This window comes from Dendrobium catenatum, unplaced genomic scaffold (genome assembly GCF_001605985.2).
Source record: "Dendrobium catenatum unplaced genomic scaffold, ASM160598v2 fragScaff_scaffold_1608, whole genome shotgun sequence".
In the NCBI taxonomy this organism is placed as follows: Eukaryota; Viridiplantae; Streptophyta; class Magnoliopsida; order Asparagales; family Orchidaceae; genus Dendrobium; species Dendrobium catenatum.
The window spans coordinates 5,012,990-5,032,479 of record NW_021320070.1 but is presented as its reverse complement, the minus strand read 5'-3'; the positions used below and the strand labels follow the sequence as shown (position 1 = coordinate 5,032,479).

The following is a 19,490-nucleotide window of genomic DNA, read 5'->3' as shown; positions in this document are numbered from 1 at the left end:
ACCATAAGACCATCAAAGGCATTATTAGAGTGTCACAACATCGACATGGAGGTGACAACTTCTTTATAATATAACTCCATGGTGATAAAAGGGCCAGCTTCACAACGCCCAACTTACTGTCTTTAAGCATTATAGCGTCACAGTCTATTATTCTTCGATGCCCAAAGTGTCATTCTGGAGCTGTGGAATTTGAAAGTAGATAGCGTCATGGCATGGTAGTTGTAACTATCCAAGGACATGACCTGTCAATGAAATGATGTGACTGTTCACTAAGTAACTGATCTATGTCAGCAAACGCAATGATGGAGCCAAAATAATAATGCAGTGATGTTAGTTCATTTTTTGGGTGCAGCAGCGCCGACCTTTCAAACACCAATGTGTCAGTTTCCTACTTTTCGTTTTCTTATAAATAGTCAAATTGTTATGTTTGTAGGAGACTTTAGTCGCTTATTTAATTTCAATATTATTCGTCATACTTCTCTAAATCTTTCTTAGGGGTGACAACTAAGGGGATTTAGGAAATATTTGATATAATTGTTAGAGTGTTAATGCGTGTTTATTGGAAAAACTCTATAAATTAAGGAGTGTAGAGGAGATTCATTGAACATTCCTGGTGATATAATTCTCTTGTATTTTTTTCTTCTAAGGTTTCAATAGAAATGAATTTGCTTATTTTTTCTTTCATATATGGCTAATTCTTTAGTTTTGGATTGATGACGTAAATAACATATTAAGTCCTAATGAAAATTCTTGTGCTCTTAAGTTAATTGATGTTTTCAATATTATCTTGCTCTTTATTTAATGCACATAGTGGCAATATGTGTAGTTAAAATTTAGTGTGATATATAACCTTGATTGAGCAATATAAGAATAACTAGGAATATTGGAGTAGTGTGTTTGCATACCTAGACATATGATGCAAAACATGTTAGGTTCTTAAGAAGATAATATAACTATAGGAGGTCAGCATATATCCTTTTCACCTCTATAAGCTCGACAAAGATTTAGCAATGCATATGCTCTGAATCACATCAAAACTAAAAATTTCATTAGGAAAGATATGCAATTTACATCATCCAAACACTTTATTTAAATATTATATCCATTAATTTAGTATTTTTATTAAGTGATTAAATCTTCACAATAAATATTTTCTTTAATGTAGGATAATTTTTTTATTATAGTAAACAGTAGTAGTTGATTTCAAGAAAGCATACTTTCTTGAGGGTTCAATACTTTATTGTATCACTTTATTACTTTCTTTTTTTTTATCACTTTATTACTTGATTCAACATGTATACTTACGTATATTAAGTGGGAGTTACACTATACCGCACCGAAATAAAGTGATAAAGTAGAGTATTGTTTAGGGAAATTATAGTGTGGAATTATATTCAAATTTACATTCATCAAGATTATTATATATATATATATATATAAGCATAATTTAGTGAAGATAGAGCCTTAATTACACATTTTTTTAATTTAGGATTATACTCTAGTGCAGCCCCTTCCTAATCATATTACAACTTTGATCATTCTTAATTACTTCTAAATCATGATGTATTATCTTATAATTTAGAAATTTTAAATTATAAATTTTTTTTGGGCTATTAAGCTAATCTCTAGGTGATTACACCATTTCTTAAGGACAATTAAGAGCTTAAACTAGGAGAAAATTGTTAAGTTTAAATTTTTACTATTTCCCACCTTTAAATTTAGTGAAAATGTGGTATTTTAGTTAATGTTTTGTAGGAAATACTTAGGAAAAAGAAAAAAATTCACAAGTATTAAACTAGCACCATAGTGCTCTAATTATGAACATCGTAGTGTATGCAATGCCTCGATGCCAGATTAGGGAATCAGAGTGCTGGAGTCTTAATTAAAAAAGTCAAATAATTTACCATCACAATGGAGTGATGGTCAGCATCACGGTGCTTTATTGCCCTACAACATTGAAATCCATGTTGTAACACTTGTATCTTAGGAATTTGAGTATTAGAGCACCGAGCATTACAGCACTACATAATCAAATTGCACATTCAAGCATCACATTGCTCGAGTTTTTTAGCAATATGGTGTAGCAGTTGACAAAAGATGGAGCAATATCAAATTAATTGAGCAAGCATAAGTTCAACCATTAAATGCTCCAAGTTAGCACATTACTGTAACAAATTAAGCACAATAGTGGTGAGGTGTTACTTTATCTCAAAATGTTGTTATAAATAGTTTTTTGTTAATTTGTTTAGAAGTTCTGTCATTTTGCATTGGAGTCCTATAATTTATAGTATAGTTCTTTAGTACCCCCTTATAGTAAAATGAAAAAGAGGATAGGGAAGTTCAAGATACTTTCATTGGAGATCTTAGCTTATCTTGTATAAGCAATCCTACCATTGGATGAGGAAGGAGCGTGTAAAAGTTCATTTGTACTATCCTAGTGGTATTTTTCTTATTATTTCTCTTGTATCTTTTCTTCTATGAGTAAAATAAAGATGTGTTTGCTTTATAATTCATCTATGTTTGGCTATATTATGATTTTTGGGCTAGTGATACAAATATAATGCAAGTACTAATGTAGATTCTTGCACCATGAATTGAATTATAGATGTTTTCAATAGCTCCCATTCTTAGTTTTATACATAAAATGCCCATGTGTGTAGTTAATATCTTATGTGATATATTACCTCAACAAAGGAATGCTAAAACAAATAGGTGTATTAGAGTGGAATATTGGCATACCTAGACATATGATGTTTAACCTTCTAGGTTCTATAGAAATATTAGAATTGTATGAAGGCCATAAACCTCCCTTTGCACCCCTATAAACTTGCTATAGATCTAGGGATGCATATGCTCTAATCCACATCAATATTTAAGAGTCTCATTAGGAAAAAAACTATTGTTTATAAGCATTAGTCAAAAATGTATTTTATATTGGTATCTCATCATCTTTTGCATTCTCTATAAATGGAAAAAAATCAAATATTTAATTTTTTTTGTAGGATAAATCATGTATCTATCGTAGATAGTACTGATTTGATTGCAATCTAACATAACACTTGTGAGATCGACACTCACTCAGTCACTTTATTACTTGATCGACATGTATACTTACGTATATAGTGGGAAATTTTATATCAAAAAACTTAAGCCATTAATTGACTGAAAGACATATTTTATTTCATACACAGTCAAATATTCATGTGCCTACACAAAGGCCCCCATTAGAAGTCTCTAAAGACGAATTAGTATTTGTAGTGATGAATGCACGTACTGTCAAAGGGTACACAACATATACCCTATGTTGTGGTAAGTGGAAGGTGACTCGATAGTCTATGAGAAGATATCAAGAAGGTAATGCCATCCTTTACAAGGAGTTTGCCTTAAGATAAGAGATCAAGAATGCAATGGGGTACTTAAAGGCTGAGATAGTAAGGAAGTGTGCAACCCACGAGGAGGAGCTTGTAAGGTAAGATTGTTCCCTAATGTAAGTTAAGGAGTTGAAGAGGAAAAGGATTGTTGAAGAACTTATTTGGCAAGATGAACGCTTCAAGGTGAAGGAGGAGAAATGGATATCCTTCCTTGAAGTTCTACAATACCATGAGATTCTTACTAAGATGTATGATGATGTGATTAAGTAGTAAATCCAAGGAGATTAATAAAAAAATTGATGATAAGTGTGGGAAAATAAAACCACCACGTAGATTGTAGGGAAACTCCTATTTTTATCGTCGATTGCTACACAGAGAATATCATACCATCTTGAGAGACATGCATAATATTCTATAATTTAATCAAAGATAAAAATAGAGTTTTAAAATTTTATTATTCTTAGGATTAAACTTAATAAATATAATAACATATTCTCTCTAAAGGCATATATGATATTCTATAATAATATTCAAAGATGAGAATGGATCATGAAAATATTACCATTTTTTATAATTAAATACTATAAAGTAAATAGCATACTATCTCAGGAAATGAACATGACATTCTATAATGGTATTTGGGAATAGAAATGTGGTTTTAGAAAATATTTAATATCCTAAAGATTTTTTTCCTACCATAAGAGACTAAGACTGAGTTTATTTTTTCTAGGGTTACAAGTTCCCCCATAAAAGCAAGCCTTTATAGTTAATTACATCTTAAGAGGGAAAACTCTTAAGAATACTCTCAATTAAAATAAGGGCTAAATATTTGTTTATTTTAAATTTTAGGCAAGGTTTAGAAGCTAAGATTTTTAAATGGGATTGGATCAAGGTTGAGAAGTTCTTTCTGGAGGTTAAAGGGTGAGATATAAGGAACAATAAAGTTATTAGAAGCTTAGATTTAATTTTAGTTGAAAGTTATTTTTAAATATTCTATGATTTCTTAAGAGTACAATGCAAGTGAGTTTATATTCTTATTATTTTTAATAAATTATTTATATATTTTCTAAAATTACTTTAGTTATATTTTTTAAGGTTAAAACCCACTATCGACCTTACACATTAATTAAAATAAAAATTATAAGACCTTAAAAGGGTTCAATAGCTCTCTAATGCTTAAAAGATATAACTATGAGCCAAAGACTCCATCTAAGTAGAAGAAATGAAAAAAATTTAAAAAATATAGGGTGGCCAGGATCCAACACCAAAAAATAGAAGATCCACAACAAATTTTTATGCGCCATCATCCTGCAAAAAATATAATTTTGCAAAAGGCTAAAAAGCAGTAATAGGCCTGTAAAAGGAAAAGCCTCCAAAAGAAGATGAGATTGAGCCATATAGGAATAGTGGAAAAACATTATAACAATTAATATATAACCAGAATAGTACAAGAAACCCAGACTAGAGAATTAAGATCCAACAACTCATAGTACTAGCAATAGCCCTAGAACAAAAACCTAGGCAATAGATAACATGGATAGAATCCCATATCACAAATAGAAGCACACAAGAATTAAGGCCCCATATAGTGAACAAACATCCCAAAGAAGCAAAGAGAAAAACCAAACCCAGTATCAGAAACTGAGCCAATAAACCCCCTCTGACAGAAGAACTAGCAACAGAGGAACTCACAAAGTACTCAAAAACCAGCACAAAAGCAACCAAGAATATGGACAATAACAATAAAATAACACAAAATATAGATACAATAAACATAGGTAATAAAGATAACATAACCCAAATATAACCTCAAAGAAATAGCCAAGGACCCAAAAGACATAGAGGGAGGAAATAACCCACAAAAATAGAAACAAAAGGGACAAACGAGGACCCCAACAAGCATATGAAACCATAAAAACTAAATAAAGAGAAAGACCAATCAAAAGGAACCAAAATAATGTAAGAAAAAAATTCCCCAAAACCCAGCTGCAGGGCAAATTCAAGGTTATTAACAACTAAAATAAAAAAGCAGCAACTCAACATCCAAACAAAAAATTAAAGCCTAACATAGTGCAACCTAGATTTATCCAATCTAGTTATGCAAACAAGGGGTTTAGAGAGAGCATGCTCCAAAAATTTCTTAAACTCATTAAGTATTACAACCCAATTAGCTAACTAGTCAGCACAGCTATTGGCTTCATGCCACACATGAGTTAACTAATAATTAAAATTAAGTAAAAGTAATCTAATTTCCCTCACCAAATAGAAAAGATCATGATTGCAAGTTTAATTGCCTTTAGCTTATAGAATTTGAATCAAAAGTAAAGCATCATTTCAATCCAAATATCTTTAAAATTCATGGCTAGAAAGACATTAAGACCATAGCAGAGAGCTTTGAGCTCAGCTAAAATGATAGAATGAATTTGAAGAGGGCCAACAAAAGGATGAGAACATCCCCAAAATAGTTTTTGATGATGCCACCATAACCACTAGTGCCAATTTTAACAGAGCCATCGAGATTTAGTTTAATCAAGGGGCTATATGGTTTGACCCAATACACAAATAGAGAGTTGTGACTATTGTCCCCCAAAACAAACTTTAATCCAAAACTCGAAGCCACACTAAAGTATCCGTAAAATAAATTTAAGACTTAACATATTAACATTATATAAATGATAAACTTTTTCCTTAATCCTAGAAATCACTCTTCGATGATCCATTTTTTTATTGTTGTGAATAGCATCATTCCTATCCAGTCATAAAAACCAAAGAATAAGAATAAGAACAACATTAACAATATGCCCTTTGGAATTATAAAACTTAGCTCTCATAATAGATAAAATAACACCATCCCCTTTGAAGTGGTTTCTGTTCAAAATAACATCAAAATTAATAAAAAATTTAACAATAGTAGGGTAAGTCACAAACACAACATTCAATGTTTCCAAATGAAAATGACACTCTCATTTGGAAGGTAGAGTAAATCCTTTAGATTTAAGATGATCATCAGTTGGGATGATCTTATGCAAGAACCTCCAAATTAAAACAACTATAGTGGATGGAATGCTCTTATGCCAAATAATGGAAAAAATATGAGAAATAGGTTTCTTATCTCTATCATGATTCCAAGTGTCTTTCAGCGAGAACTTACCATAAACATATATTTTGAAAAGAATGCAATCCTCATCCTCTAATTTTAAAGGAATTTTAACAATTTGCTCAATAAATGGTAAGGGAATGTATCCAAAAGCTTAGGAACATTCTAATAGTTATTACAAATAAAATTATGCACTCTAACCGTAGAAGTAGATTAGGAATTAAAAAAAGTATCAAAAGAAGCAGAGCCCATCCAATGATATTGCCAAAAGAAAACATTAGGTGGATTTTCAAATGTGTCATGCACTACATCCAAGGTACTATTCACTTACCACATTTTATGATGCTAACTGTGCAAGTGATCCATTTACCAGACGCTCCACATATGAATATTACACCTTTCTAGGAGTTACTCTCATGTCATGGATGGTCAAGAAACAACAAAGGGTGGCTCGATCTCCTACAGAAGCTGAATACCGTGCACTAGCCACCACCACCATAGATGTAATTTGGATTCTTCGCCTCCTCTCCGACTTTCATCTACCACAATCCACCCTGATAGACATTCATTGTGACAATACATTAGCCATAGTGCTTGCAAACAATCCGATCTTCCACGCCCGCACTAAACAAATCGAGGTGGATTTTCACTTCATTCGCGATCACATTCAGACACACGAGGTTTGCGTCATACCCATCAACACTATGGATCAACTCGTTGACAGCTTGACCAAACCATTACCTACTCCTCGATATCTTTTCTAGCGATCCAAGCTGACGGTTCAACCCTCACCCTTAGCTGACGAGGAGGCAAAAATTGTAACTTTTACAACTTGCTATGATTACCAAGACACTAACCACTAGGTGGATCAGCTACCTCCTTTGCTCAACAAATGAGAGCCGTAGGATTGCAACAACCAAGATCAATCATCACCATACACCTGTAAAGTCATGTACCTGTGCAAGAGCACAATAGTATACATATAGATGTACAAGTTACACTGGAATGAGATGCTTTTCATTTTCTGCTATTTTCTCCTTTCCGTGCCTTCACTAAAGATGCGTAAAGCATCAATTTCTACACAGTAAACTATCTAGTTTTTACAATCTTGGCTAAATTTAAGCTAAGTGGCAACTAAATAGACCCTTAGGCGAATCTAAAAGATTATTGTGTTTTTTATCTTTATCTTGATTAAATTTAAGCTAGGCCCCAACCAAATAGACCATCGTGCAGGATCTAAAAAGTCGTTATCCCTTTTATCTCTGGCCTTTCGGTGGTCGGTGATCGATTGCTTTGCTAATCAATCTTCGTGTTGGATCATAGTACGTCTGCGTGTAAAGCTTTGGTAGAGTTTTTGGTTTTCACCGTTTGTTAGTTTTTCATTTTATAATAAATGAGAGGCTTTTAGACCAGTAGTTTCTCCTAAGTTTCCGTTGCATCGACAAGCTGTTAAACTCGAACCTAGAGTTTTGTAAAGTTGGGTGTAGTTGTTGTTTTTGGTTGATATTCACGAGATATAGGCTTTCTGGTCACATGAAAGTTAAGGAGGGAGCAGTATCAAGTGTGGGTCTTAACTGCTTTTTAACAGTAGCAATGACCATGAGTGCTTTTTATTCAAGGCTACAAGGGTGTTCTTGCTTGTGTATTGGAGAACTTCGAAGTAAATAATAACGGCAAGAAGAAACATTTTAATTTTATTTTCGTTAGAGGTCTTTGCAAGGCTGGGAGATGGGCAAATCTGCAGCTGTTTGGGATCAGAGATCAGAGTTGGAGATTGCGAGGGATTGGAATGGAATCGAGCAGGTTGTGCTTCGAGTTCCTAGAGGAGCATCTGCGAAGGTGCGATTTGATTCCTTGTTATTGCCCATTTCTCTGAGCTGGTGATTCTTTCCTTCATAAAATCACTGCTTATTTCCTTGGCATTTGAAAAAATGGCTTTCCATTTCAGGTTAGTTTGCATGGGGGACAGGTAATCTCATGGAAGAATGAAAGGGGTGAAGAGCTCTTGTTCACCAGCAGTAAGGTGAAGTAAAACAAGAAATATTTCGGCTTTTTCAATTTTCTTTCAACATTAGCAAGAATCATAACTTCTCTCTTACTTGGAGGAAGCAGCTGCTGCTTTACACTTTAAGGTTTTCGGTAATGATTGTAGCCGAGTTATTCCGATGAAAACTGATAACCTTGTGGGTTATTATGTCTGTTTGATTGCATGGAATCTTATGAGGTGTTTATTTTTTGCAAATTAAATGAAGGAGATGAAATATGACATGCGTTTTTCCACTTATCCTTAATTCCTGCAAAATATGAAAATCTATAATACATATGAAATGATTTAGAAGTTTAATTGGCAGGAGTTTGCTGTTGAGTTTTTATTTGATGACTAAATCTTCCACTTTTGCTATAACTAGCTCAATCTATATATATATATATATATATATATATATATATATATTCTAACTTATGCGAAAAAATTATTTTAATTTTATTGTAGTTATTATTATCATTAGTTTAGAGTATTACTTGAAGCATGAACTAAAATTTATTAAAATTTTAAAAAATGCTGGGTAGGTGGGAGGTCATTTCATTATTGCGTTGTTTATTTCGTATGCAATTCTAAAAATGACGACGTTTGCCAAGTCATTACTCATTTCTGTCTATTACTAAAAACCTCTGTTTCATTTGCTGGCCTAACATTTCTGGAACTTGGATTTACTTTCTATTTATTGTCTCTTCAGTTACAGCTTGTTTTATGTTTGTTTTACTGGTGATATTCATTCAACTTAAGAAGTTTTACTTCCTTATGAAAGGGCTATGAAATATGCTAAAATTTTATCAATTCTTAACAAATAAAATAAATCTTAATGCAGTGAACATTTCTCTATCTCGATTTCTGACTACAGGCTATCTTCAAGCCACCTAAGGCGATGCGTGGAGGAATTCCTATTTGTTTCCCCCAGGTACAACGGTATTTTGAGTATTGCTCAATGTTAGGCCTCAGTTAAAACATCCATTAGCGGAAATTTTTTACATTTCTTTTTTCTACATTACTCTTTAGTTTGGAAATTGCGGGTCACTTGAGCAGCATGGATTTGCAAGAAACAAAGTATGGAGCATTGATGATGATCCTCCAACTCTACATTCAAATGATAGCAATGGAAAAGTTTTTGTTGACCTTTTGCTAAAGCCAATGGAGGACGACCTTAAGTGTTGGCCACACTGGTAGAGCTTCTGTCTCCTAGTATACGTACAGTTTTTATGAAATTGATTTGCTGATCAACTAACTATTCTGATTGTTCTCTATATAATTTCATAAATATTGCATTTTTTTGTAAGTTGCCATTTTATAGCTCATGGTGTTTTTATTGTTAAGGTACACAGTTATTCCTAATTATTTGCAGATCAGCACAATGAAGTCTCATTCAACAAATTGATTTCTGCACTAGCGTTTACAATTTTTGGATAGAGTGTTTCTTTAATTAAAAAAAAAAAAAAACCAGGTTTCCATTGAAAATTGTCAAGGTATAGTAGTTGACATGTGTGAGAAGATGCTTAGTTTATTGGAGGCGCTTACTCTTGAGGGATCCTTTTATCTTGCCTATATTTTGGTTCCTTTGTTTCATGCACATGTTTAATGAAAGAATAATTATTTGTGATATTGTGGGAAAGCAAACACCAATTTGTTGGCAACTAGATGACCGTCAAGAGAATATGCAGTATAAGTGTTTGTGTGAGAATTATAGAGTTTTTAATCAGTGCAAAATTATAAAAATGTTTAACATTGAGTGTGAATCTTTTGTATATGCTATGTCGATGTTTAATTGAAATAAATGAAAAGTCAAAATAATGATGGAAATTATTAGAAAGATATGAAGAATTAGTGGAACATGTACAACAAGGGAAAAAAGATTAGGAGTAGGATGGATTGATAAATTTGATTGAAAGAACTTAAATAAATGGGGATTGACCAAAGTTACATGGCTTGAAGATGTTCAAAAATTTATGCAAAATAGGGCACCTCATGCAATAATAAATAGGAAAGAATGGAGAATCAGGATTAATAAAGCTGGTGCCAAATACTTGGGATAAGGCTAATAATAAGTTGGTGACATGCTAAATAAACAAGAGTTCAATTGTCCTCAGAAAGAGGAATACAACTATTAGAATGTCTATCTGAACAAAATTGCTAGTTAACGAGAAAATGTGGTAAATAACCAATTGCACATAGCCACCATATCCACCATATAGGTGGACGTTTAGTAATTATAACACATATCTTCCCACAGAAAAAACTTGGAAGCTTCTAACCCTGATGCTTCTAAAAGCATATTACCATATGATCACTTTTATGCATCATGCCTTTCATAAATTGATCTTCTTTTACTTCTCACTTGCTGAAGATACTATGCTTACTTTCCTAGGATTATCATCTTACAAAAAGTCTTTATTCACTGTCTTGTAACTTTTTGTAAATGTGTAATGTGATATACATATAGCTAAGTGTAATACAATGTTTGGTTTCAGTTTTGAATTCCGTTTGAGAGTGTCCCTTTCAATGGATGGAAATCTAACACTGATTTCAAGAATTAGGAACATCAACGGGAAGCCATTTAGTTTCTCAATTGCATATCACACATATTTCTCTGTATCTAACATCAGGTATGCAAAAGTTGCTGGCTCTTCTATTTTGAATCAGCATATCATCTTCATTTTTTTGTTTGCATTTGTTTTGGCGTGAAGGTTGGCTGAGTATAAAGAAAATATTTTAATAAAATTAAAACTGATAGAGCTATGTTGAGTTCCTCGAAACATTTTGCTTTAAACATGAACATCTGCTTATCATGTTCTGTCATTCAAAATGTGCCACAGTGAAGTAAGGGTTGAAGGGCTTGAAACACTTGACTATCTAGACAATCTTTGCCAAAGAGAACGTTTTACAGAACAAGGAGATGCAATAACATTTGAATCCGAGGTAAATTCACATAATTTGAAGAATACCTGTGATGTTTATATTATTGAATTTCCATCTTTAAATTGAAACACACATTGTCACTTTTCCATTTGTTGCGAGAATGATATTGTAATTTAGTGGCGCAACCCATTGTCAAAATTAACTACAGGATCATATGGTTTTTGAATTTAGAAAACATGTTTTAAAAATCAAAGAAATATATTAAATCCATCATTTCATTGGATGCGACCAGACCGCAACATTTATTTTGACCTCCTTCGCTAATCTCCTCAAAATGTTTTCAATATAATGATTTCATTTTCATGCACAGAATGAGTGAAAATGCAATCATTATTTTCTTAGGTATGCTTTCTATCTACAACAAACAAATTGGCCTATGGTTTTGATTCGCTGTAAAGGAAATCATGTGGATTTTAAACTCTGCAAACCCCTATTTTAATGATTTTATTAAATCTCGATAAGTAAAAACTAAATCCCAGCTAGGTTTAATTGATTTTAATATCATATTTTTTTCAACCAACGAATGATTTTGAAATTATAATTACATTGCTTTCAACCAAATTAAGTTGATTCATTGTAAATATTGGGCCCATTAGATTATTTAAGTTAAAAAACTATTTTTTAAAATATTGAAATTTGTTTAATTTTGTATTTGTTTTGGTATATTCAAAAATTAATATTTATTTTAAAATTTACAAATTCCCCAAAATTCATTCGAATGTTAGGATGTCATTTTTCTATAACATGGTTTATAAAAGAGTTGTGGATGAAAAACATAATTTAGCAAACGATGATCTTGTTCTTACTCATTTTAAATGTTTGTTTGGCTACTTGTAAATGGAGAATATGCGAAATAACGTGATGATTTTGCTTTCATTGACTTGAGTTTAAAATAAAATACTCATTTTGGGATAAATTTTGATGGTATTTGTATAGTTCAAAATCCATATTGATTGCAAACTACATCCAAACAAATAATTGAATCTAAAAAGCTCATTATTTTTCAAACCATAATCTCTATCTTCAAACAATCAACTGAGACCAGAGTGTGAAACGGAAATCTTTATTTTAGAATGAAATTAAAGGTGTTTATGGAGTTTAAAATCCATATTTGTCTTCTAAAGTCATTCAACCAACTGATGAAAACTAATGAACTCATTCAGTTTTTGAAACGTGTTTTGTGACTTCAAACTACCATACTAGTATTTACAATATTTCAAAAACATGATTTCAACTTTCTGAATATTTAAACTTTCATTCAACCAATTGTACCCTTAGAAAGGATAAATTGCAAGATTCATTGAGCTCTTTATAACCTGGTGGTCATCTTCAGGTTATCAAACCTGTCTAAATAATTACAAGAAATACAATAAACAAACATAGAATCAGCCTCCAATTGTCTATTTGTTTCCACAAACAACTTCGATTGTTTTGAAGGGATTCAAAAACCGGTTAAGATTAAATCATTGATGAACCTTGCTGTACATGCCAGATTCTGATTGCATGAGAAATGGATGAAAAGTTGGTGTAAACAATGAATGTCAAATAACTGCTGGTTATCTTGTTCAAGGTTTCATGTTTCTGATCTATAGGTTGATCGAATTTACCTGGGCACACCTAATGTAGTTGCTGTTCTTGATCACGAAAAGAAGCGGACATTTGTTATCAGAAAGGAAGGATTGCCAGATATGGGTAAGATTAATGTTCATGAATGATGCTTATATTGTATTTGAATTTAGATCAACATACAGCATATCACACCCTCTACTTGTTCAGTAAAATAAGACTGTCGCAAAAAACAACTATCTTTAATTCAATAACACAGATTAAGGCTTCGTTTGGGACAGCTTTTTTATTGCTTCTGAAAACGGAGTTTTAGTACAAAAATTAAAAAAATTGTACTACAACTCCGTTTTAAAAAGCAATAAAAAAGCTGTCCCAAACGAAGCCTAAATGATCAATGCATCTGTTGTGCCGAAAGCCATAGGTTCCCCCAAGATTCAATCTTTAATAAACTTGTAGATTCAAAATTAATGAAAAACATAAGTAGGTTTTCCTATTGGTATAACTCCAATTAACTTACTTGGGTTGAGAAATCCTAATAATTCATCAAACAACAACAAAAACAATATCAAGCCTTTATCTCACTATGTGGGGTTGGCTACATGAATCCTTTTTCTTCATTGTGTCCTGTTAATAATCAATTTCCCATTTAAATCTAATAAAGAAAGGTCATTTCTAATATTTTCTAACCAAGTCTTTTTAGGTCTACATTTACCTTTCTTGACATAAGCCAAATCTAATACATCTACTTTTCTAACCAGGGATTTGGAAGGACACTGTTTTATTTGATCAAATCATCTAAAGCGACTCTCTCTAATCTTATCTTTCACTGGAGCTACTCCAACCTTTTCATGTATATGCTCATTTTGTATCTCGTCTTTAAGACTAAGCACAATTATCCACCTGGGCATCCTCAATTCTGCAACACTTAACTTAATATTATGCTTCCCTTTTAATGGCCAACATTCTACACCATAAGGCATTGCAGGTCATCTTACAGAATTTTCCCTTAAGTTCAAGGGGGAATTTTCTATCACACAACAAGCCCGATGCATTCCTCCACTTCAGCCATCCAACTTGAATTATACTAATAATATCCCCATCTATTTCGCCATCACTCTGAACAATGAACCCAATATATCTAAAACATGTGCTCTTATTAAGATTCGTGGCATCACAAACCTTCCTTGATGCAACAACTTCTCCCTCTCAATATAGTAGCCAGAATGGCTACTGTTATCTCTCCTCAAATCCTCCTTGATCTTTCTCAACTCTTCATTCTGCATGCTTTCTTTCTTGATGGCCCCCCAGTCTACCATCAATGGTATTGAAACAACCAACTTCTGAAGTTCCCCAACACATCTGGATAAGGCATCGACCGCCATATTTTCCATCCTAGACCTATTTTGGATCTCAAAGTCATAGCCTAACAGTTTGGACAACCATCTCTGATGCTCCTCAGTCACCATCCTTTACTCCAACAAGTACTTCAAGCTCCTCTAATCTGTCCTGACAATGAAATGACTCCACAAAATATAAGGGCGCCAGTTCTGAATAACCAAGACAATGGGCCATCAACTCTCTCTCATACACCAACTTCAATCTAGCCCTAATTGACAGCACTTGATTGAAGTATGCTATAGGTCTGTGATTCTGCATCAGCACTGCCCCCAACCCATATCCTGACGCATCGATCTCCCATAGAAAGATCTAGCTGAAGTCTGAAAGAGCTAAAGTTGGGGCTGCGTCATAGCTTTCTTTAATCTCTCAAAAGCTTGGGTTGTTGCCTCTCCCCATAAAAAGTTGACCTTCAGTTGCTCGGTCAAGTGCCAAGTTATGGTACTGTATCCCCTCACAAATCTCCTAAAGTACCCAGTGAGTCCTAGGAAACCCATCAACTCCCTTATGTTCCTAGGTATTGGTTATTTTTGCATTGCCTCATCGTTTTTATCGACCGCCACTCCCTACTGGGACACTACATTTCCCATGCACTCCATGCTAGACTGGGCGAAGCTGTACTTCTTTAGGTTGGCCCTTAGTTGATGCTCTTGTAAAACTTTCAAAACCACCTTCAAGTGCTCTATATGCTCCTCCAATTTGTTGTACAACAGAATTTTATAAAAAAATATCATAACAAACTTCCTGTGGTACTGTCGGAATACCCAAATGGCATCACCAAGAACTTGTAGTACCCCTCGGCATCCTGATGTACGTCTTCTAAATATCCTCCTCCATCCTGATTTGGTTGTAGCCCAACTTCAAGTCCATCTTAGAAAACATTATTTCTCCATACAGCTTTTCTAGTAATTCATCGATCACTGGAATGAGGAATTTATCCAGCATAGTCTCTTTATTCAGCGCCCTATAATCCACACAAAACCTCCAGCTCTCATCCTTCTTTTTGACCAGTAAGACTTGAATAGAGAAATGACTCATATTTGGTCTGATGATCCTAGCTTCCAACATCTCCCTAATCAGCTTCTTAATTTCATCGTTCAGAATTTGGGGGTAGTGATAGGGCCGTACACTAATAAATGAAACCCCCTCCTTTAAAAGGATTGCATGCTCTTGCTCTCTTGGTGGTGGTAAACCTTGAGGTGGCTGGAACACCTTACTGAACTGCTGTATGAGTGGTTGCACTGCAAGAGGAATGTCTCCCTCTTCTCCCATACTGACCCTCTCTAAGCCCTACAATTCCACCAAATATCCACCTCCCACCTGCTGTATGGTTTTAATCATGGATTTAAGAGATACTACGGCCCTGAACAACCCAGCATCACCATGGATCACCATTCTCCTTCCCCCTCCCAACCAGTTCCATCATCACGGCTCCCCAATTGACCTTGGTCTCCCCTAATGTCTGCAGCCATTTCATCCCCAGGATGACATCGATACTCCCTAATTCCAAGGGAAGAAAGTCCTCCTTCACTTAGATGCACTGAATGGTTAACACCACTCACTTACAAATTCCTCCAACCAACCTTTCTCATGCCCATAGTCTCCTGTATCTACTAATTTTACCCCCAGCATATCCACAATTTAGGTGGTGATGAAATTGTGGGTTGACCCACTATCTATCAGCACCACCATTTCTAACCCGCTCCCACCTCCCTCCTCAACTTTCTCGTCATCACAGACGATGAGAATCTGAAGAGTTCGTTCCTTACACCTATGCCGTGGCATGCACTTCTTATCACATCTAAAACATAACCCCTTTGCCCTCTTCTCTTGTATATCCTTCTCAGTCATCCTTTTGAAATTTCCTCCATTTCCCTATCCTCCAGCTCTCTCCTTGGGCACTTCCATTAGACTCCCTGGCGCTGGCCTCTTGGGAGCTAAGAAGGTGGTGGTCATCCTTTGATCCTCTCTCCAGTTGCTTTTGATCCTCCACCAACTGTGTTAGCTCTATGGCCTCCACCAGGTCTCTTGGCCTTATCATCCTAACCGCTGACTGTATCTCCGGTTTAAGCCTTATCATAAAGTTCCCCTCCATCACTGTCTCAGAGAGCAGTCTGATCTGCTGGCCAAGTACTCGAACCTGTCATGGTAATCTGCTATGGTCCCTTCCTGTGTGATGTCAAAGAATTGCTCATAGAAGTCTCCTCCCCTACTGGTTCAAAAATGTCCTAGCAAGCACTCTTTGAACTCCCTCCAGCTCCTGATGTGTTGCCTTATGTTACGCCATTAGTACCATGCCAGTGCCTTCCCCTCCAAACATAGTTTTTCTTCTGTCAGTTTCTCTTCCTTTGTCAACCCGTTGACGGAGAAATATTGTTCCACCTTATAGATCCAACCATGGCCATCCTTGCCCTCAAAGAAGGGCATCTTCAGCTTCATCACCTTCAGGTCACTCCCGTTGCCCCTGAATCCTTCATATCATCCCATTCTGTGTAGAGGAGGTGCTCCCCAGTTATCATGATCTTCCCTCCGGCAATCATACCCAACCCCTTCATCAAATTCCCTTCTTATTCTTTCAAATTCAGTACCTCTGCGATATAATTCCTCCCTTTACCCTACAAAATCTGCAGCCCTTCTTTCGAAACTAGTGCTCATCTCCTCCCTAGAAAGTGGTTCTAGAGGAGGAATTCCATCTTCTCCCTTCAAGATTTCCACTTCCGGATTTTTCCTTCCCCTAAATATGTTAGGCTTTCCACCTCTTCCATTGCCACCGATGGATTCCCTTGCACGAACAAGAAAAGCAGTATAATATACAAGTTTCTTCGATTTGATAGGAAGAAACAACTCTCCAAATCCTAGCAAAGCTTAAAGTCCCAAAAAGAACAAACCCTAGATCTCAAATCTCTTCCCAATTCAAGATGAAAACTAAACCCTAACTAAAAAGATTAATTAAAGCCAAAAGACTCTTACAAAAAAACTAAATGGCCATTAGTTCAAACTTTCCCTCCTAAATGGTGATTACATTGAGCAATGGGGCCTATTAGGGCATCCGCCCCCCTCCGCTTAGTTTCGCCCCACACTAGGCTTGTGCCGCTTGTTGTAGCAGTGAATCGGTCCAGGTAGGAACAGTTCAGCTGGCCCCTCCTGGGCTGGCCTAACACTTTTCTCTTTAATATTCCAAGCATATCTTTTGTAATATTCTTAATATCAGTTGTTACTTTTTCCTGCATAACATTAGCTTTCTCATGCACAAATAAAATCTTAAGATCTAAAATCTTCTCAACCATAGAAAAAAATCTTAACATATAAAACAACATTTTACTTTTTTTTTTGCCCCTAGATTTTGTGCATATCCTTTATTACTTCCTTCCCAATAATTCATCAAAAATCTAAAAAAATTATCATAGTTTCACCACATTCATGTCATATTTCACCACATTCATCTATAAAATCTAATAAAATATATTCATATCATATTTCACCACATTTATCTATAAAGCTGAAACATTCAAAATATTTCATTTATATCATATATATATATATATATATATAATTACAGAGCAACTAATAAATCAAAAATATTATGATAACAAACAACCCGTGTATCTGTTCATGGCTCATCTTATATTGCTATAAAAAAAAAAACTTAAGTTTTAAATTAATCTTAATCTACCCGACTTCCTTATTATCCTTGCACTTTCTTATAACAACAGTTAAAATAAAAATTTGGCTTATTATGGCGATAAAAAAGGTACTCAATTCTAATATGAAATTAAGTGGAAGTAATATATGAAAGTTCGTTAGGGATGTTAAGTCCTTATGAACTAGTCCCAAGGCTAACCAAGAGAGAGGTGATTTGGTATTTTAAAAATCTTTCAATCAAAACACAAACCAAACCAAAATTCACCACAAAGAAAATCAAAGTGCTGAAATTAAATACGAAAATAATAAAGAAAAGAACAAACTAGATTTATAGTGATTCGGTCAAACCTTAACCTACGTCCACTCCTCGGAGGCACCCTCCGAGCATTATACTAAATTCAGTGTCTCTCCTTTAGCCCCCACAGCTAGGCGGAGAAGCCCTTACAAAATCACTTCCACCTTCCCCGGTGCGGGGAGTAGCCGGGTCCTTTAGCACCATAGAGATATTCTTTATCCCAGAACTTCCCTCAGGACAAGCCTTGAATCCGATGGTACTAAGGTGCAAGCTCGCTGGAGCAACCGTGTGGAATCGCCCTCCACACTCCCTTGAAACCCCCTCCAAGGATCTTCCCTCTCTCAAACTCCACTCTTTTCTCTCTCCTTTTCAAGCTCTCTTTTCATGTTCACTCCAAAAGAACGAAGCTATATTGGCTGCCAAAGACACTTACTAAGGGTATTGTCAAAGCTTAAATAGAAGAGCTCAAAACGAGCTCATTAATTGCAACTTGCCGACTTTATCGTCCAGGCCGATATGTACATCATCCTGGCCGATCAGTCTAAATTAAGCCCGATCAACCAGGATAATTTGGGACGATCGGAACAAATTTGTTCATATCGTCCAGGACGATAATATATCGTCCAGGATGATAATATATCGTCCCGGCCAATCAGTACAAATCATGGAATATCGTCCTGAATATCGCCCTGAATAAGAGGTGTTCGATGTCCAATCATCCAGTGGATCGTCTTGGCCGATCCCGCGATCATCCTGGACGATGTGATCGTGTAATCAAATCTTAATTGATTTCCTTAAATACTAGATTAATTTAGAAAAATTGTGCTGGATCAGCCAGGCCGATGCCCGGGACGATACCCAAAAATAAGTAAAAACTAAATAGATCTGGCGGCTGATTATTTCTGATTTGAGTCTATCGTCCTGACAGATACAAAATCGTCCAAGATGATGTGCTTAATGACGGTTGCCTTAACAAGAATGCCCTGATTAGGGTTTATGTTTTTGAACCGATCGCCCAGGCCGATATAAATATCGTCCTGGACGATGTTATCAAAAACAGTAAACTCTAAGAATCAGTTAGAAATTCTTCCAAAGTGTGTGTGTGCAAGGTTACTTAGCATCAGGAGCCACACCAATTACAATAGACTCAAGAAA

The 19,490-nt window shown here is 34.9% G+C and overlaps 1 protein-coding gene across 2 annotated transcripts in view; it reads left to right on the top strand.

The window, feature by feature from the left end:
* Positions 1-7,734: 7,734 nt before the first annotated feature.
* LOC110105562 (putative glucose-6-phosphate 1-epimerase) overlaps positions 7,735-19,490 on the top strand; it is a 31,403-nt gene continuing 19,647 nt past the window's right edge. Inside the window, exons 1-7 of one of the 2 annotated variants that reach the window (XM_020835125.2) lie at positions 7,750-8,307; positions 8,417-8,491; positions 9,369-9,425; positions 9,524-9,687; positions 10,990-11,124; positions 11,335-11,437; positions 13,030-13,129. In XM_020835125.2, the coding sequence (XP_020690784.1) occupies positions 8,197-8,307; positions 8,417-8,491; positions 9,369-9,425; positions 9,524-9,687; positions 10,990-11,124; positions 11,335-11,437; positions 13,030-13,129 (745 nt within the window). In that variant the 5' untranslated portion in view covers positions 7,750-8,196. Of the gene's footprint in view, positions 8,308-8,416; positions 8,492-9,368; positions 9,426-9,523; positions 9,688-10,989; positions 11,125-11,334; positions 11,438-13,029; positions 13,130-19,490 lie in introns of both variants that reach the window. The other variant, XM_028700914.1, reaches the window with a different exon arrangement.